At 35.6% G+C, this 20,124-nt stretch overlaps 1 protein-coding gene across 1 annotated transcript in view; it reads right to left on the bottom strand.

The window, feature by feature from the left end:
* LOC137387207 (uncharacterized) overlaps window positions 1-18,961 on the bottom strand; it is a 258,969-nt gene extending 240,008 nt beyond the window's left edge. Inside the window, exons 1-11 of the mRNA XM_068073548.1 lie at window positions 18,710-18,961; window positions 17,505-17,633; window positions 16,773-16,788; window positions 16,275-16,354; window positions 15,837-16,100; window positions 13,526-13,691; window positions 13,076-13,177; window positions 12,551-12,948; window positions 9,165-9,341; window positions 2,427-2,690; window positions 1,484-1,654 (exon numbers count right to left, since the gene is read on the bottom strand). Coding sequence (XP_067929649.1) covers window positions 1,484-1,654; window positions 2,427-2,690; window positions 9,165-9,341; window positions 12,551-12,948; window positions 13,076-13,177; window positions 13,526-13,691; window positions 15,837-16,100; window positions 16,275-16,354; window positions 16,773-16,788; window positions 17,505-17,633; window positions 18,710-18,961 — 2,019 coding nt within the window. The remainder of the gene's footprint in view (window positions 1-1,483; window positions 1,655-2,426; window positions 2,691-9,164; window positions 9,342-12,550; window positions 12,949-13,075; window positions 13,178-13,525; window positions 13,692-15,836; window positions 16,101-16,274; window positions 16,355-16,772; window positions 16,789-17,504; window positions 17,634-18,709) is intronic.
* Between the last annotated feature and the right edge of the window lie 1,163 nt (window positions 18,962-20,124).

The following is a 20,124-nucleotide window of genomic DNA, read 5'->3' as shown; positions in this document are numbered from 1 at the left end:
AGAACTGACAATATTCTTAACCTTCATTCACTAAATATAATACAGAATACTAGCAGAACTGACAATATTATTAACCTTCATTTACTCAATATATTACAGAATACTGGCATAACTGACAATATTATTAACCTTCATTCACTAAATATAAAACAAAATACTGGCAGAACTGACACTATTAATCACCTTCATTCACTCAATATAATACAGAATACTGGCAGAACTGACAATATTAATAACTTTCATTCACTCAAAATAATACGGAATGTTGGCAGAACTGACAATATTAATAACTTTCATTCACTCAATATGATTCAGAATACTGGCAGAACTTACAATATTACTAACGTTCAGTCACTCAATATAATACAGAATGCTGGCAGAACTGACAATATTATTAACCTTCATTCACTCAATATAATACAGAATACTGGCAGAACTGACAATATTATTAACCTTCATTCACTAAATATAATACAGAATACTAGCAGAACTGACAATATTATTAACCTTCATTCACTGAATATATTGCAGAATACTAGCAGAACTGACAATATTATTAACCTTCATTCACTCAATATAATACAGAATACTGGCAGAACTGACAATATTAACAATCTTCATTCACTCAATATAATACAGAATACTGGCAGAACTGACAATATTATTAACCTTCATTCACTCAATATATTACAGAATACTGGCATAACTGACAATATTATTAACCTTCATTCACTAAATATAATACAGAATACAGGCAGAACAGAAATATTAATAAATTTTATTCACTCAATATAATACAGAGTACTGGCAGAACTGACAATATTATTAACCTTCATTCACTAAATATAATACAGAATACTGGCAGAACTGACAATATTAATAACCCTCATTAACTCAATATAATACAGAATGCTGGCAGAACTGACAATATTATTAACCTTCATTCACTAAATATTATACAGAATACAGGCAGAACAGAAATATTAATAACCTTCATTCACTCAATATAATACAGAATACTGGCAGAACTGACAATATTATTAACCTTCATTCACTCAATATAATACAGAATACTGGCAGAACTGACAATATTATTAACCTTCATTCACTAAATATAATACAGAATACTAGCAGAACTGACAATATTATTAACCTTCATTCAGTCAATATATTGCAGAATACTAGCAGAACTGACAATATTATTAACCTTCATTCACTCAATATAATACAGAATACTGGCAGAACTGACAATATTATTAACCTTCATTCACTCAATATAATACAGAATGCTTGCAGAACTGACAATATTAACAATCTTCATTTGCTCAATATAATACAGAATACTGGCAGAACTGACAATATTAATAACCCTCACTCACTCAATATAATACAGAATACTAGCAGAACGGCAAGGTTCATATTTAAATTCAAGTTAAAATGGACAATAAACAATTAAGCTGAATGTATGAGCTAAAATATTTACTGGATTTTTAACATGGTTCACATCAAGTTCCCCGCCTTTCTCGTCAAAGTATTCAAGTAAGACTGAGGCCGATTTTGGTGAAACTGTTGAAATACCTAAGTATGAACTGTCACTTCTGTATTCCTGCATTCTCGACGCATAGTAGAATGGATTCCGCTGGAAGTAAGCGCCCTGAAATACCAGAACAAACTGATGTCTTCATGAAATTTTCATCTGTATTTACTAGAGACACAAAAAATTAAATGCTCCGTGATGTGTTAAACTTCACCCTTTAGGCATTTTATAGCGTCTTACTTTCAATCATCTTTACAATTTTAGCAAAGTAAAAAGAATCATAGAAGAAAACTTGCTATAAACAACTAGTTATTTTTGCCTAATTTTAGAGCTAAACTGAATTAACAGAATTAAATAAAGGAGCAGAAACCAGGCGATTGAAAAATCTCCCAACTGCTGAAACAAAAAAGAATGCCTGCTTGGCGCTACTTGTTTACAGAAAGGTGTAGTGCACTAAACAAATGTTACAGAAACAACAGCCTGGTATAAAAACATCTGGGTCTGTGTGAAACAGAATATAAAGCAAGAGTCAACAACCACAAATTCTCATTTGCAGTTGTTGATTTTTGTCAACAACTCAGCAAAAATCAACATAGCTTTCATTATATATTCACATACGTGTGTGTCATCCATAATAGTCTTATACAAAGAAAGTTGGATTGCTGGTGATAAGATAACATGCTTTAAGCTCACAAACATAAAGATGACTTGCTGGTAATAAGATAACATGTGATAAACTCAGAGACATAAAGATGACCTGCTGGTATTAAGGTAACATGTAATAAACTCAGAGGCATAAATATGACCCGCTGGTGATAAGATAACATGTAATTAACTCAGAGACATAAAGATGACCTGATGGTGATAAGATAACATGTAATCAACCCACACACATAGAGATGCTTTGCTGGTAAGGGAATAAACCATCTGCACAATCAGCTGGTCGAAGCTCACAATATTTTGGAACAGTTATGGAAGCATCGCCAAAGGTCCACGTTCTCCCAGTTAATTTTTTGACAGTTTCTTTAGCGAGGATGACCTCCATGCCCTCATCAGTAACTTTGACAGGGTGCTCGCCTGGAACCATGTTTTCAAGGACTAATCCAGATAGAGTCCTAATATTTTTCAAGCCTTGGGTGGCCACTTCAAATGACTAAAATATAACAATATATCATTAATTTAATAAGTTTCATAATAAAGAATCCTCTTGTGTAGGATAAAAACTGTGTTGAACAAGAGAAGTAATGTCTGCAGTAGACCAAACTCTTAAGCAGCAGTGTTAGCCGTGGAAGAAATATTATGTTAAGTTGTTGAGAATAAAGAAGCAGGATTTACTGAATGTCAGTAGGTGACATACATGATGATTCTTTCTATTAGGTAGAAACTGTTTGACTCTGGTTTGATACTTATAAAAAAGAAAACGTATGTGAATAAAATTATAAGGAATGCTACCTGTACAAACTGTGATAATTAGATGTTTTAGCAGCCTAGCACTACATAGGCTCCTGCCAACTATAGCTTATTAAAAGGTTAATCATAACAGCCCCAATACTTTAAGTGAAGGCCCAAATCAAAAACTGACAAATTCAAAAGCCTGTTTTGGATCAGCCAAAGGGCACCAAGATAATGTGGTGGATAAATCAAGTGAGCATACAATTGTTATTGCAAGTGCTAGAACCTTCTGAGAAACTGATCAGGATTTTTTTAAATCAGCAATAAAAATGAAGGTAGTGTGCATCTAATTGATAATTCCATGACCGGACACAAGGGAAGCGAATGTTTGGAAGCTTTATGATAAATGCACATGTGCACACACCTCTCGAAAGATTATCTGTCAATAGTCAAAACCCTTGTACAATAATCCTATCAAAAAACTCAACCACTTTTGTGTAGAGTTTTTTAAGTATAATAAGGATACAAAATACAAATAAACTTTCTTAAATATGTCACCAAGTCATTGAAAAGCTTCTGCAATATCCTAAAACTAACCCAACGGGTCGGATTAAACATAAATAAACAAATTAATTTAGCCTAAAATGGCGATAAAAACTTGACAAGCTAATTTTAATCAAAATAAAGACCGGCCAACAAAACGCCGATAAGGCCATGCGACGATGAGTCAAATCATTAAAACGTGTGCATTTCGCGAGAAAAACATGCACATTTCACCAGTCTATGGCATTGTCCAATTGCGAAAGGTTTCTGTAATTTACGTAGAAGTACTGAAGAGTAATCCTTTCATTTTTGCCGATTCTACCGGACTCTGACATTTTGAACTTATAATGAGTACTTTCGTATTCCAGCTGGTGTCCAAAGCAGTGAAAGTAAAGGAAATGACGATGATATTTTTCTAACCATTCTTATAAGATAATTGCAATATTTAATTGTAAGAAAAACTATTCGATTTTATAAAATTAGTATCAAATTTAATTATGAAAATAATCAGTTGAATTTAAAAAATTAGAGTATATAGTGACCGATGGTGTGCAATATGTTACTGTTATTGGTTTTCTGAGACTTTTGTTGATGAAACCGCGGCTGTGCCCAATATCGCGGTACTGCGAAGCCATTTTTAAAATCTGCAAAATTAAGTAATGGACCTACATTTTCTTATAGATATACATATATTTCTATGACAACCAGCTAAAATATGTTTAGATCTTTAAATTCAGCATACTTTTTTAGACATAAATACAAAAATCTAGATAAATATCACAACTTCTTGATACTGGTTGCTATGACCAATGATATACAGCCCCCCAAACAAAAACACTAACCACAGAAAACACAACCCCCAACAAGCAATGCTACAACAAACAATGCTACAACAAACAATACTACAAGAAACAATGCTACCATAAACAATGTTATTATAAACAATGCTACAACAAACAATGCTACCATAAACAATGCTACAATAAACAATGCTACCATAAACAATGCTACCGTAAACAATGCTACCACAAACAATGCTACAATAAACAATGCTACCATAAACAATGCTACCATAAACAATGCTACCATAAACAATGCTACCATAAACAATGCTACCATAAACAATGCTACCATAAACAATGCTACCATAAACAATGCTACCATAAACAATGCTACCATAAACAATGCTACCATAAACAATGCTACAATAGACAATAACCACTGAAAACACAGCTCCCCACAAGCAAGGCTACAACAAGCAATGCTACAACAAACAATGCTACCATAAACAATGCTACAATAAACAGTGCGACCATAAACAATGCTACCATAAACAATGCTACAATAAACAATGCTACCAGAAACAATGCTATCATAAACAATGCTACAATAAACAATGTTACCATAAACAATGCTACATTAAACAATGCTACAACAAACAATGTTACCATAAAAAGAGCTACATTAAACAGTGCTACCATAAACAATGCTACATTAAACAATGCTACCATAAACAATGCTACCACAAACAATGTTACCACAAACAATGTTACCATAAACAATGCTACAACAAACCATGCTACCATAAACAATGCTACAATAAACAATGCTACCATAAACAATGCTACAATAAACTATGCTACCATAAACAATGCTACCATAAACAATGCTACAATGAACGATGCTACCATAAACAATGCTACCATAAACAATGCTACAATAAACAATGCGACCATAAACAATGCTACCATAAACAATGCTACCATAAACAATGCTACAATAAACAATGCTACAATAGACAATGCTACCATAAACAATGCTACCATAAACAGAGCTACAATAAACAATGCTACCATAAACATTGCTACCACAAACAATGCTACCACAAACAATGTTACCATAAACAATGCTACCATAAACAATGTTACCATAAACAGAGCTACAATAAACAATGCTACCATAAACAATGCTACCATAAACAGAGCTACAATAAACAATGCTACCATAAACATTGCTACCACAAACAATGCTACCACAAACAATGTTACCATAAACAATGCTACCATAAACAATGTTACCATAAACAATGCTACCATAAACAATGTTACAATAAACAATGCTACAATAAACAATGCTACAAAAAACAATGCTACCATAAACAATGCTACATTAAACAATGCTACCATAAACAATGATACAATAAACAATGCTACCATAAACAATGCTACAATAAACAATGCTACAATAAACAATGCTTCAATAAACAATGCTACCATAAACAATGCTACCATAAACAGAGCTACAATAAACAATGATACAATAAACATTGCTACCATAAACAATGCTACTATAAACAGTGCTACAATAAACAATGCTACCATAAACAATGCTACCATAAACAGAGCTACAATAAACAATGATACAATAAACATTGCTACCATAAACAATGCTACTATAAACAATGCTACAATAAACAATGCTACAATAAACAATGCTACAACAAACAATGCTACCATAAACAATGCTACCATAAACAATGCTACCATAAACAATGCTACAATAAACAATGCTACAATAGACAATGCTACAATAAACAATGCTACCATAAACGGAGCTACAATAAACAATGCTACCATAAACAATGCTACCACAAACAATGTTACCATAAACAATGCTACCATAAACAATGTTACCATAAACAATGCTACCATAAACAATGCTACAATAAACAATGTTACAATAAACAATGCTACAATAAACAATGCTACCATAAACAAAGCTACATTAAACAATGCTACCATAAACAATGATACAATAAACAATGCTACCATAAACAATGCTACAATAAACAATCCTGCAATAAACAATGCTACAATAAACAATGCTACCATAAACAATGCTACCATAAACAGAGCTACCATAAACAATGATACAATAAACATTGCTACCATAAACAATGCTACTGTAAACAATGCTACAATAAACAATGCTACCATAAACGATGCTACCATAAACAATGCTACCACAAACAATGCTACCATAAACAATGCTACCACAAACAATGCTACCATAAACACAGCTACAATAAACAGTGCGACCATAAACAGTGCTACCATAAACAATGCTACAATAAACAATGCTACCAGAAACAATGCTACCATAAACAATGTTACCATAAACAATGCTACATTAAACAATGCTACAACAAACAATGTTACCATAAACAGAGCTACATTAAACAGTGCTACCATAAACAATGCTACCATAAACAGAGCTACAATAAACAATGCTACCATAAACATTGCTACCACAAACAATGCTACCACAAACAATGTTACCATAAACAATGCTACCATAAACAATGTTACCATAAACAATGCTACCATAAACAATGTTACAATAAACAATGCTACAATAAACAATGCTACAAAAAACAATGCTACCATAAACAATGCTACATTAAACAATGCTACCATAAACAATGATACAATAAACAATGCTACCATAAACAATGCTACAATAAACAATGCTACAATAAACAATGCTTCAATAAACAATGCTACCATAAACAATGCTACCATAAACAGAGCTACAATAAACAATGATACAATAAACATTGCTACCATAAACAATGCTACTATAAACAATGATACAATAAACAATGCTACCATAAACAATGCTACAATAAACAATGCTACAATAAACAATGCTTCAATAAACAATGCTACCATAAACAATGCTACCATAAACAGAGCTACAATAAACAATGATACAATAAACATTGCTACCATAAACAATGCTACTATAAACAGTGCTACCATAAACAATGCTACCATAAACAGAGCTACAATAAACAATGATACAATAAACATTGCTACCATAAACAATGCTACTATAAACAATGCTACAATAAACAATGCTACAATAAACAATGCTACAACAAACAATGCTACCATAAACAATGCTACCATAAACAATGCTACCATAAACAATGCTACAATAAACAATGCTACAATAGACAATGCTACAATAAACAATGCTACCATAAACGGAGCTACAATAAACAATGCTACCATAAACAATGCTACCACAAACAATGTTACCATAAACAATGCTACCATAAACAATGTTACCATAAACAATGCTACCATAAACAATGCTACAATAAACAATGTTACAATAAACAATGCTACAATAAACAATGCTACCATAAACAAAGCTACATTAAACAATGCTACCATAAACAATGATACAATAAACAATGCTACCATAAACAATGCTACAATAAACAATCCTGCAATAAACAATGCTACAATAAACAATGCTACCATAAACAATGCTACCATAAACAGAGCTACCATAAACAATGATACAATAAACATTGCTACCATAAACAATGCTACTGTAAACAATGCTACAATAAACAATGCTACCATAAACGATGCTACCATAAACAATGCTACCACAAACAATGCTACCATAAACAATGCTACCACAAACAATGCTACCATAAACACAGCTACAATAAACAGTGCGACCATAAACAGTGCTACCATAAACAATGCTACAATAAACAATGCTACCAGAAACAATGCTACCATAAACAATGTTACCATAAACAATGCTACATTAAACAATGCTACAACAAACAATGTTACCATAAACAGAGCTACATTAAACAGTGCTACCATAAACAATGCTACATTAAACAATGCTACCATAAACAATGCTACCACAAACAATGCTACCACAAACAATGTTACCATGAACAATGCTACCATAAACAATGCTACCATAAACAATGCTACAATAAACAATGCTACCATAAACAATGCTACAATAAACAATGCTAAAATAGACAATACTACCATAAAAAATGCTACCATAAACAGAGCTACAATAAACAATGCTACCATAAACAATGCTACCACAAACAATGCTACCACAAACAATGTTACCATAAACAATGCTACCATAAACAATGTTACCATAAACAATGCTACAATAAACAATGCTACCATAAACAATGCTACAATAAACAATGCTAAAATAGACAATGCTACCATAAACAATGCTACCATAAACAATGCTACAATAAACAATAACCACTGAAAACACAGCCTTCCACAAGCAAGGCTACAACAAGCAATGCTACAACCAACAATGCTACCATAAACAATGCTACCATAAACAGAGCTGCAATAAACAATGCTACAATAAACAATGCTACCATAAACAATGCTACCATAAACAATGCTACCATAAACAATGCTACAATAAACAATGCTACCATAAACAATGCTACCATAAACAATGTTACAATAAACAATGCTACCGTAAACAATGCTACCATAAACAATGCTACCATAAACAATGCTACAATAAACAATGCTACAATAGACAATGCTACCATAAACAATGCTACCTTAAACAGAGCTACAATAAAAAATGCTACCATAAACAATGCTACCATAAACAATGCTACCATAAACAATGCTACCATAAACAATGCTACCATAAACAATGCTACCACAAACAATGCTACCATAAACACAGCTACAATAAACAATGCTATCATAAACAAACGAATATAAAATATCTGTAAGAGCCGCTAATTATACAACACATTAAAGGCCAGAAAAGGCACAGATTATGCTATTGATAATTTTTACGCTTGTACTTGTACCCTTACCGTTTCTTTCTGAAGTTTGATGTTTGTAAAGTCCTGCAGATTATTAAGAGTAGCATGAAGCGTATCTCCATCATTTAACCAGGGTTCTTTACTTTCCAAGTCGGTGTCATACTCCCAAACATCTTTGGCAGCTACATAGTCACTAATGATAGGGTAGTCTATTTGAAAAGAACCTCCCTGGCAACAAACAAATATAGCATAACATATATGTTTTCAAGATATCAAATCAAGTATCCAGTATATTTGTAACCATTCCTTGATAGCAAGTAAAGTATATAGCATGTTTGTAACCAACCCTATATAACCCAGGTGCCCAAATGGAGGCCCGCAGACCTGATCAGGCTCCAGCTGTTTTTATCAGGCCCCTAGCTGTTGTAATTTTTTTAAATGTTTTGCAAATTTTAAAGAACTTGTTTGGCAATGCATTATTGCTATTGTATTAGTAGTACTTATTACCATATTTTCGGACTATTAACCGCACCCCTATATAGGCCGCATCTGCTTTATTTTCAAAAACCGGTAATAAAACAATACATAGGCTGCACCTTTTGTATATGTCACAGAACACATGACGGTGCTTTTAACACGGCAGCAACTTTGGTAGTTAATAGGGAACAGTACCGTTAGGCACTGTTTTGTTTTTCTTTCACCACTAGAGGCACACTAACTGCATATTCCGGTTAATTTGCCCTATCGGTGAAAGAAAAAACCGCAGAATAGCTGCAGCCTCTAAATCGGTTGCATGGCTCAAAATGTCGGAAAAGATTAGCGGCTAATAGTCCGAAAGGTGTGGTAGTTATCTGAAATCACCTGACCAGCAATATTGACAATACTGGAGTTTAGTGTTAGTGTGTGAGATTTCTCAGCTTAAGTTGTTTGATTAGGAAATATCCAACAGTCCCCAATTGAAATTGGTCAACTTTAGTTTTTTACCTACAGAGAATTTCACAGCTTGCATTTCCAAGACTTCCACTATGACTATTGACTTAAAAAAATAATTTGTGAGCAATCATGGCTCAGAGATTGGTAGACAGAAAAAAACTGACATTCTAATCCAGACGGGACTACACAATTCTTTTTTCATAAAAGAAAAGGGAAACCTATATGTTTGATATGTAATAATTCAGTTGCTGTAAACAAGTTAGCAAATGTCAAAAGGCCTTACACTCAAAACCATATTGATTATGACGGAAGATTTCCATCAGGTACAGCTAGGAGGCAAGAACAGCTTGATAGATTAACAAGGCAGGCTAATAGAGAAATGGCTATGATGAGGGTAGCGATAAGCTTGCAACAAAGTGCAGCTACTGCTGGTTGTAAAGTTTATTATAAAATGGCCAAGGCAATGGCCCCATACAGCCACAGGGAACTGTTTAAAGAATGCATGGTCTCAGCCGTTTACGCGCTACACCCTAAAAAGCTAGATATTCAGCAAGCTGTTCAGTCAGTGCCGCTATCTAGAAATACGTGTGCACAAAGGATAGAAGCTATTGCCAATCATGTGACTGAAGGTGTCATATACATAGAGTTATCTCCTCCTAGAGTGAAAACTGTGCCTTCCAGTGTCGTATAGTTTCACAGAGTCCCACGACCAACAGAAGCGTATACGGGAGCTCGCTCAATTTCAAACAAGCCGGCCACGCCCACTATTTTTATATAATTTATAATGGAGAGGCCGCAACATTAACCACAAAAAATCACTCCCATGGGCAGTCGCTCTAAAATTGATGGTTGCATTATACACCATTTGAAAGAGAACAAAATTCCCTACAAGAAGCTATTGATAATTTTTTTTCTATTTAAGAAACTAACACTTTCAAGGCCTAAATTAAAAAACATTTTACCTAAATTGATTTATAGCTCGAGTACTGATAGGTTTTGTATCGACAACCAGTTTCTGTTTGGGTTTCTAAAGGAATTATGTTTTAATTTTTGTGTAAAAACCATGGATGCCGCGACTAATCAGTTATGACATAGTAGCTGGCAGCAATATTCATTTGAATATTGCTTGTGGATACATTTCCTTCAATTCTCCGTCTCACAAACACCAAGGTACTATCAGCTGAAGATCAAATAAGCAACACATTGTATATACATGTAGTATCGCAATACGTATGCAAAACCCAGGCTCAGGCAAGCAGTTACGGATATTAAGATCATCTGCACACGACTAAATAAAAGTATAATTTATGTAGCAGTGAAAAACCGCAAAAACAAAATAATAGTGCAGTAAAATTTAGAATTCTGTTAAAAAGCATTGGCAACACTGGTTTCAGGTGAGCAGTTGGATACTACTAATATTTTGACAATATATTAAGCTGAAAAATATTAAGCATAAGAAAATATAAACAGAGCGAGTAATGAAAAGAACATTCAGCTTAGAAGGCGCTCTTCGGTTCTGCTCCTCAACAGACGCTTTAAACTAAGAGTTAACTGATGACGCCAACTCTTCGCACAAGATCTCGCATTGCCATTGAAGCACTCCCAAAGCTCACAGACGATCCATTTTTTAGCGCTTCAGTGGCTTTTCTACACATGAAGTGCAGACCTACCGTTACGAACTTCTTCGCCAAACGATGCCCTAGCTGATGCTGGCAGCTTATCGATGTCAGTGCACGGCAGCCGGCGCTGAGTTCTAAGCAATGGTTGGTCAATGCTTCAGCTATTTTTGGCAGATGAATTTTTGTCTCATAGGCACGTGCAGCAACCTCCCATTTCATAAGCTCAGCAAAGAACTCATCGCTCACCTCAAAAAGGGTACAATCTTTAAAATTATTGAGTGGGTGAACCTTGATTGGTTTTGATGACAGCTGTCCGCAACACGGAGTTGGTCTGTGCAGGTCTTGCTCAGTTGCCACAGTTTCATCAACGATTGGACGCAGTATCCACCAAGATAATAGAGAGACTTCTGCTTAGCTTCACATAAAACACTTCCAGTTGTGAATGCTGATGGAATCTCAACAGTAGAGTCTTCATCGACCGAAGGCATTAAGTTAGCAGGCAGTAATTCCGCTAAATACTGACGTTCATCAATTGCATAGTCTCCAGTTTTCACTTCTTTTAAATACTGAGCGATACAAATATTTTAAAGCATATTTAAAGTCACGGGGTGATGGTACAGGGTTTTTACTGCAGATAAGGGAGAAAAGATTTTCTACACAGCCTTGTGTCAGCCGTGATGTTATCAGAAACTGCAACTTTCTAAAATCTACGAGTGATTTACATAGATTTAAAACAGTAGTTGTAGATAGTTGTATACCTGCCTGTACTGGCTTCCATGTTGCTTTCTGTTCGATTTGACAGGTTTGGACAGTTGTGAGAAAATCACTAAAAAATGCAAGTGCAGCAGTATACATCGCAGGGTTATTGGCGGAGAGAGCCATTACAGGATGGCGGCTGCTCATCAGATCAAACCATTTGTCAACGGCTTTGACAAACCAAGCTGCGGTCAGATATGACACAGGTCGTCCCTCCTTCTCGATGAGATACTGCAGGCCTGCACCGACTGAGTTACTAAATATGTGCAGTGCCTTGCCAACATTCATCTTTCTAATGTGAGCGCTGTTAGTCAGATCGCCTAACATAAGGTAAGGTGTCAGTTTAAGATCTTTATCTTCCTGGAATCTAACCAGGTCCTCGACCTGACCTAACTCCAATGTATTTGCAGGCAGATGATGTTTGTTGACTGTGGTAGCAGAGAGAGTTATTGTCCTGTGATTGAGGAAAGTGTTGGCAAGGTTTTTGATGACATGCGGCACATCAGCTATGAACTCAGTAGCACTGCCTTCAATTACCGCGAATGTAACTAGACAGTTAATTTTGCTGGTGACTCCAAACTGTCTCCACATACTCCGGTTACCAGGACCCATGTCTGAGGTGATTGCTATGACATTCAGCCCGAGTGCTTTCACCTTGGCAAGGATATCTATTATGGTGATCTTTAAGCTCAAAGCTGACATTGAGCGACCAGTAAAATGATACCCGACCACCTGCTTCCATCTTTTTGGCTATGCCTGCAAAAATCACCCATATGTAAATGTGAAAGGATAAATGGGTATAGTTTGAATTTGTGATAATAATGAAATTGAAAGATAAATTGAATCAAGCTAAATATAAATAAATGATGTATTGCCTATCACTGTTGTTTAGTTCATGAACAACCCTTGAACTCTAAGAAAGCCATGAAAATCATGTATATAAACAACAGGGCCGACAACAAGATGCCGACAACAGGGAAAACCAAAAATCTATTCACTATAAAAGCTTGATCCCAACATGTAGTTACAAAGCTAGCTACTGTCTCCATTATATCAATGAATTAAACCACTATTATTTATCAATCAGAAGACATATGCTCTTACCACCCAGCATAAAGACCAATCGATGATTTGCCTCCCCTTGATGGCCTGGTAGTGTTATCTGGCCCAATACTTTCTTGCTGCTAGGGTCATACTCTACAGCTTTATTCAGTTCCATCTCATCAAGGGTGAGACAACAGAGCTTGTCAACATCTCTCATAGAAGCAACCTAAAGTAGCATACAATAATCACTGTAAGATCTAATGTATAAATTATCTTAATATATATACATCTTTGGACTTTATAAAAATGATCTCTGACAACTAGGTACATTTTAACAAACATGAGATATGAGCGAACGCCAACAGTTTCATATGTTCACAATAAACAAAACTTTTGCAACTTATTTATGATAAGACTTTTTTGCTGGACCAGGACTTGTCTAGAAAACATATACATATATACATATATACATATATATACATATATACATATATACATATATACATATATATATGTATATACATATATATATATACATATATACATACATACATACATATATACATATATACATACATATATACATATATAGACATATATACATATATATATATACATATATACATATATACAAAAAAAAATTGTTTCCTCACCCCGGATGCCCCGTATGGGTGGTAAATTCTGCTCTAACTCGGGTCTCCTACCAGAGACCTGGGAGTTTGACCACTCGCCTCAAGATCTTAGCTGTTCCCAATAGCGCACTTTTCTGCAACTCACCTGAGTTGATTGTTGTTGGTATTTGGGCAAGCCACATTTTATGCGCCGGTGTTATTGCGCCCAGTGCCCCAATGACTACTGGGATTACAGTTGTTCTTACATTCCAGCATTTTTCAATTTCTTCTCCAAGAGGGAGATATTTCTCTACCTTTTCTTTTTCTTTGCTGGCTATATTGTAGTCATTGGGTACTGCTATATCTATTATAGTAGCCCTCTTGTTCTCCTTGTCAACCACCACAATATCTGGTTGGTTTGCTAGGACATGCTTGTCAGTTTGGATGTAGAAGTCCCAGAGGATCTTAGCGCGATCATTTTCATTCACCTTACCAGGAGCTTCCCACCAGTGTTGTGGTTTATTAAGGCCATACTCATCACATAGACTTCTATACACAATACCTGCGACATGATTATGCCGCTCAGTGTATGCGTTTCCTGCTAGCTGCCTGCATCCACTGATGATGTGTTGGATGGTCTCAGGTGCATCTTTGCACAGTCTGCATCTAGGATCGTCTCTAGTGTGATAGATTTTCGTTTGGAGTTGCCTTGTTGGGAGCACTTGCTCCTGGGCTGCCATGATTAGCGACTCTGTATTGGCCATTAGGTTTCCTTTGTTCAGCCACATATATGTCTGGTGAAGATCGCCAACCTTAGATATTTGTTGGTGGTAAGCACCATGAAGAGGTTTCGTGTGCCAGTCAATTTCCTCATCATCAGGGCGTAGGTCCATTGTAAGAGCAGCCGATTGAAATTCAGCTAGCAACTTATCTGAAATGGCCATGGAGGCTGCATATGCTTTGATGCTTTGCTCCTCCTCTTTCACTGTCTGCTGTACACTTTTGAGTCCCCTACCGCCATCTTTCCTATCAAGATACAATCTAGTAGTATCAGATTTTGGGTGGAGTGCTCCATGCATGGTCAGCAGTTTACGAGTTGCTATATCTGTTACTTTGATGGCTTCCTCAGTCCACTTTATTATGCCTGCTGGATATCTTATTACTGGCAGTGTGTAGGTATTTATTGCTGTGATTTGGTTCTTGGCATTGAGCTGGCTCCGTAAGACCTGCCGAAGGCGTTTTTTGTATTCGGTAATGGCTTTGTGACGTACCTCGGCTTCGTGGTTGATGTTGCTTTGCATAATCCCCAAGTACTTGTACCCTTCTTCTATATCTTTGATGGTACCATTTTGCATTCTTAGGCCATCTGTGAGCATAGAGTGGCCTTTCTTAAGAATTAGCCTTCCACATTTCTCAATACCGAAGGTCATTCCGATGTCCTTGCTGTATACCTGAGTGAGGTGTATTAGCGAATCAATGTCCCTTTCTTTGTTAGCATACAGCTTGATGTCATCCATGTAGAAGAGGTGGTTTATCTTGGTGCCACTCTTAAACTGGTACCCATATTGAGTTTCCTCCAGCATATTGCTTAGAGGGTTTAGGCATATGCAGAAGAGCAGCGGTGATAAGGAGTCACCTTGATAGATATATATATATGATAGATAGATATATATATATACATATATATATATATGATAGATAGATATATATATATATATATACCTTTGGGCTCAAATATTCAAACACTAAGCGCAGCATACCAGGAGAAAGTTTATATGTTGCACACGCTGTTGTAGAGTTTGTATGGAAGGAAGAGGAAATGCCATGGTTAATAATTCTGTGTAGCCAGTTGTTCCACATGCAAAGCGTAGCTTTAAAGACTTTATAACAGTCTCCAGCTCGCAAGCAAGACCGCGAGTGCTTCGTCGAGATAATGCCGATAGCTGGTCCTTGTTAAATAACATGCGCATCTTTATCTCATGCTGTCTAAGCTTGGCTTCACCCGCCCTTTTCTCTTTCTGTGCCTAAAACAACAAAATTATGAACACAACCCAAGCAAACGGAAGTATTTTAAGACACATATTACAGAAATACATGAATGATTCAATGTGCAAAAACACCACCCACTGTAACAATTGGACAAAAATGTTATTCTTTACAGAAAAATGGCAGTATGTATATATAGTGTATATAATTACCTGATTGAGTCTTTTTTGAAGGTCAATAACCTTGCGTTTGAGTTGCTCAACCTCCGAATCACCGGTATCATGGAGTAAACCTAGAAAGGAAAATGAACATTGAGGAATAGACATTAAGCTTCTTTAGAACAACTTAAAATATTCAATTATTCAGCTTTCACGCTGTCCTGTGCTTCTCCTCCTTGTATCTAAGGGTGATGTTTAAGGTAGATAAAAGGTTGAATGACAAAAACGTCACAGCTTTTAGTATTTTGTTAGCATCTTTCTGTTAGTATTTCTTCAACCAGACACGCAATAGTAAAAATGTTAGCTGTTTGGTGATATGTTAGCCATACCATGCATTTCAGGATGCAGTAAGGCACAACACATATTAGTGTTAATTGTGATGGTAGCAGAAATCTATTACTGAAACAGATGAATCACGTGCAATACTACATTAGCAATACCATATGCCGCTATCTACCACTCACACAGCAGTTACACACTTAAAATACGTACCACTTTGCTGAATTGGCTGCATGTGAAAAAATAGAGCATGGCAATAAATTGTAGACAATATGAGGAAATCTTTGTAACAGGTTAAAATGTAACATGAAATTTGATTAAAATTCCACCAAGTCTCACCAAACTATCCAACACTGCCAGACTCATGAAAATCAAGGCAGCTAGTCGTGGGTGAAGCAATTGCATGAGATGCATGGCTGCTACTGCTTTGGTATCGGCCATCTATGGCCTTGTGCTTCTTGGCTCTCTCTGTCTGAGGGTGTGGTCTTTTGTGAGCAAATACAGTAGGGATAGCTCCGGGTTTCAAACGTCTCTTCTCAGTCTTAGTCAGGGTAAACCAATGCTCTTCAAAGTGTTTCCGTTAAATATTTATCAAACATATATCATACATAATATATCATATAGTTTTCGGTACACACATAAAATCAGGCCAGTAAGTACATGTACAAGCAGTATGATTGCAGGCCTAAGGCTGCCGCTTGATTTTCTTCTTAAAACATATATTGATGTGATCCATGTCATGGTCATAGTGGTGGTGGTGGTGATAAAGACTTGTTTTTAATCTACAATTCACCCAAATCAATTAAACTTAACTCATTTCTTTCTTTAATTTCCCTCTAGCCTAAAACACCAACTAGCTAAATGTCAGTACTGTTCCAGAAAAAAAAGTAGTAGAAAAAAATCAGAATTATTATTGTTTTTATTATTACAAAAAGGGAGACTCACCTCACAGATTACAGTTGCGTTGCCTGGCTTTAGAAGTTTAGGGGCTCTTGGGTTGTTGCTTGTGTCCAACCTACTGACTTTTTGAACCCATATTTTTCTTAATGAACTGTCTCGAGGAAACCGAAAGAACTGCAAACCACCTTCAGATCGGTTTGTGCACTTAACTGCCCAGCAATTTACCATTTTAATATACAAACCGCAGTCGCGTCTACGAGGCAAAAGACCGAATGAGCCTTGCAAATTATTTTGGCGCCTGTTCTTGTTTAGACAGGTATTAATCAGATTAAAAATGGTTTGAAACCCCACTTCTTGTATATGATTAGAAAGCAAAATTTTTGCTTATTTAAATGGTATTGTGCAGGTCTAAATCCACGATCTCTTTTTTTGCAAAAGTGTGAAGTATTGAGAGCAAGGTACAAAAATTCCATTAGAGATCAGTATGTCGATCGGGTTTGTTTGGAAACGAGCGTTTTTGTTTCCAGTTTTTGGTCACGGGACTCTGTGAAACTACACGGCTCTGGTGCCTTCAACAACACAAGCGTTTCCGGTGCCAACAAGGAGCTTTGAAGCCACGCCCCTTTTCTGCGCTAGTCAATTGTAGTGATTGACAGAACAATAACATCAGCCATGAGGATGTTCATGAATTTCCACAGTTAAGATAGTAATTATTGCTCATATTAAAAAAAAGATGATTATAGTTTATTACTCTAATATACATGTATGCTTATTATTTAAAGCAATTCAATACCTACATGCCTTGCAAAGTCACGGAATAGATAGTGTTAAGTAAGTGAGTTAATGCAATCAGTTACTCCAATGATATACAGCCCCACACATGGGGGCTGTATATCATTGTTAACGAATTGAGCTATGTGAGGTACATTAGATTCATTGGGCAATATGCGTGTTTATCTAGTTAAAATACACCTGCCGACTCTGCATTACTTCACAATGTCACGTGACTACTGCTCGCTCTCAAGGCTTATATTAGTGAGTTCAGCAATACGGATACTACGTGTGGCTTGCTCAAATTAGCCATTGGCAATGTACCAGGCTTATGGCAAATGGCAGGTCACCAGGCATTCCGTTATTATTCTATATACTCAGTTGATATTAAGGGTTGATTACAAATTTTAATGATCATTCAAGGTCACTAAACTGCCATCAAAGTTTTGTTAACAAAAAAGCAATTGGTGTGCAACTACCTCAAATAGCTGTTTGATGGAAGAGAATAGTTTGTCAGTAACTTGTATCAGTTCTTCTTGTGAGCTGTCAGTAGTGCGCTGCCGTAGGCCTTTGATCAGGTTAGTGGTGAGTCGAAGGCCCGAGAGTTGTGAAGCTCGACTAAGTTCAGAGTAAGCAGTAGTAGCACCCTGAAGAGCACTTGAAACCAACAGCAGAGACTCGGTGCTCCCTGTACCAACACCTTCTAAACTTGCAATCAGCCTTTCTTGCATCTGGAAACAGAAGTGCTATTAAGATATGAAGCTGAAGTATAATATAAACTCTCATAACATGATGGTAAATGTTTAGAAAAGAGAATAAACAGTGGCACATGAGGGCTTAAGGGGCAGCACATGAGGGCCTCAATCTAATAAACAGTGGCATATGAGGGCCTCAATCTAATAAACTTAAATATTCGTTTACAGGAATTTACTTCCAATGCTTATTTTGACCGAGCAACTTTCCAGGTGGTGCTATTTTCATGGTTTTATGTTCTAAAACATAAAACCATAGAAATGACATGTAGACATATACATATATATGTTTACAAGACATGTATATAATATATATATATGTATATTATATATATATATATGAGTACAAGATGATTACCCAACATTGAGCGGGTCAGGAAAAATGTTTTTGCTCACAAAATTCATTTTGTTGGCATAGTAACTATGTTTTTTCTAATATGTTATTGATTGAATATGTAATTTTAAAATCGCTATAATACAAATGATCTTGCAATACCAATAACTTAATACTAACAAAACAGTTTGAACTATGAAATTTTTTACAACAACTATAACTATTTACTTAAGAGTAACATATCAAAGACTAACTATAATATCTACTCAACAATACGGAAAGATTGTTGTTATTGTTGTTAGTTTATTTTTATCATAAAAACAGATGCACACAAAAACAACCTAAATAAATATACTTATACGAATAAGCAATCATAATACAATAAGGAGTGATGAAGGCCCATGCACGTGCACAGTAGCAGGGCTAATCAAGGTGCAGGGCCCGGAGTTGATAATTTTTTTAATATAATAATGTTCACATATTAAGACCTAAAGCCATCCCAATGAGTCAAGCAGATGCCTCTTTAAAGCAAGCCTAAAACTATTTGACTTTTCAATGTACCTGATCGATATTGGTAAGTCATTCCAAATACTGAACAACCGGTAAGTTACCTGTCGATGTCCAGCTGTAGATGTAGACTTAGGGTAAGGTAAGGCATAAGAAGAATGACGAGTAGCATAAAAGTGTTGTTGAACATGAGTGTCAAGAGTAGAATGATGAATGAGCGAGAATACCTAAACGGAATTTGTATGCCTCTTTAATTGGAAGAACTTTAGCCTTTTGGAACAGATCAACTCTATGGAAGATT

The sequence above is a fragment of the Watersipora subatra genome, chromosome 1, assembly GCF_963576615.1.
Source record: "Watersipora subatra chromosome 1, tzWatSuba1.1, whole genome shotgun sequence".
NCBI classification, from domain to species: Eukaryota; Metazoa; Bryozoa; class Gymnolaemata; order Cheilostomatida; family Watersiporidae; genus Watersipora; species Watersipora subatra.
The sequence above is the reverse complement of the archived record's forward strand: the minus strand, read 5'-3'. Positions and strand labels throughout refer to the sequence as shown.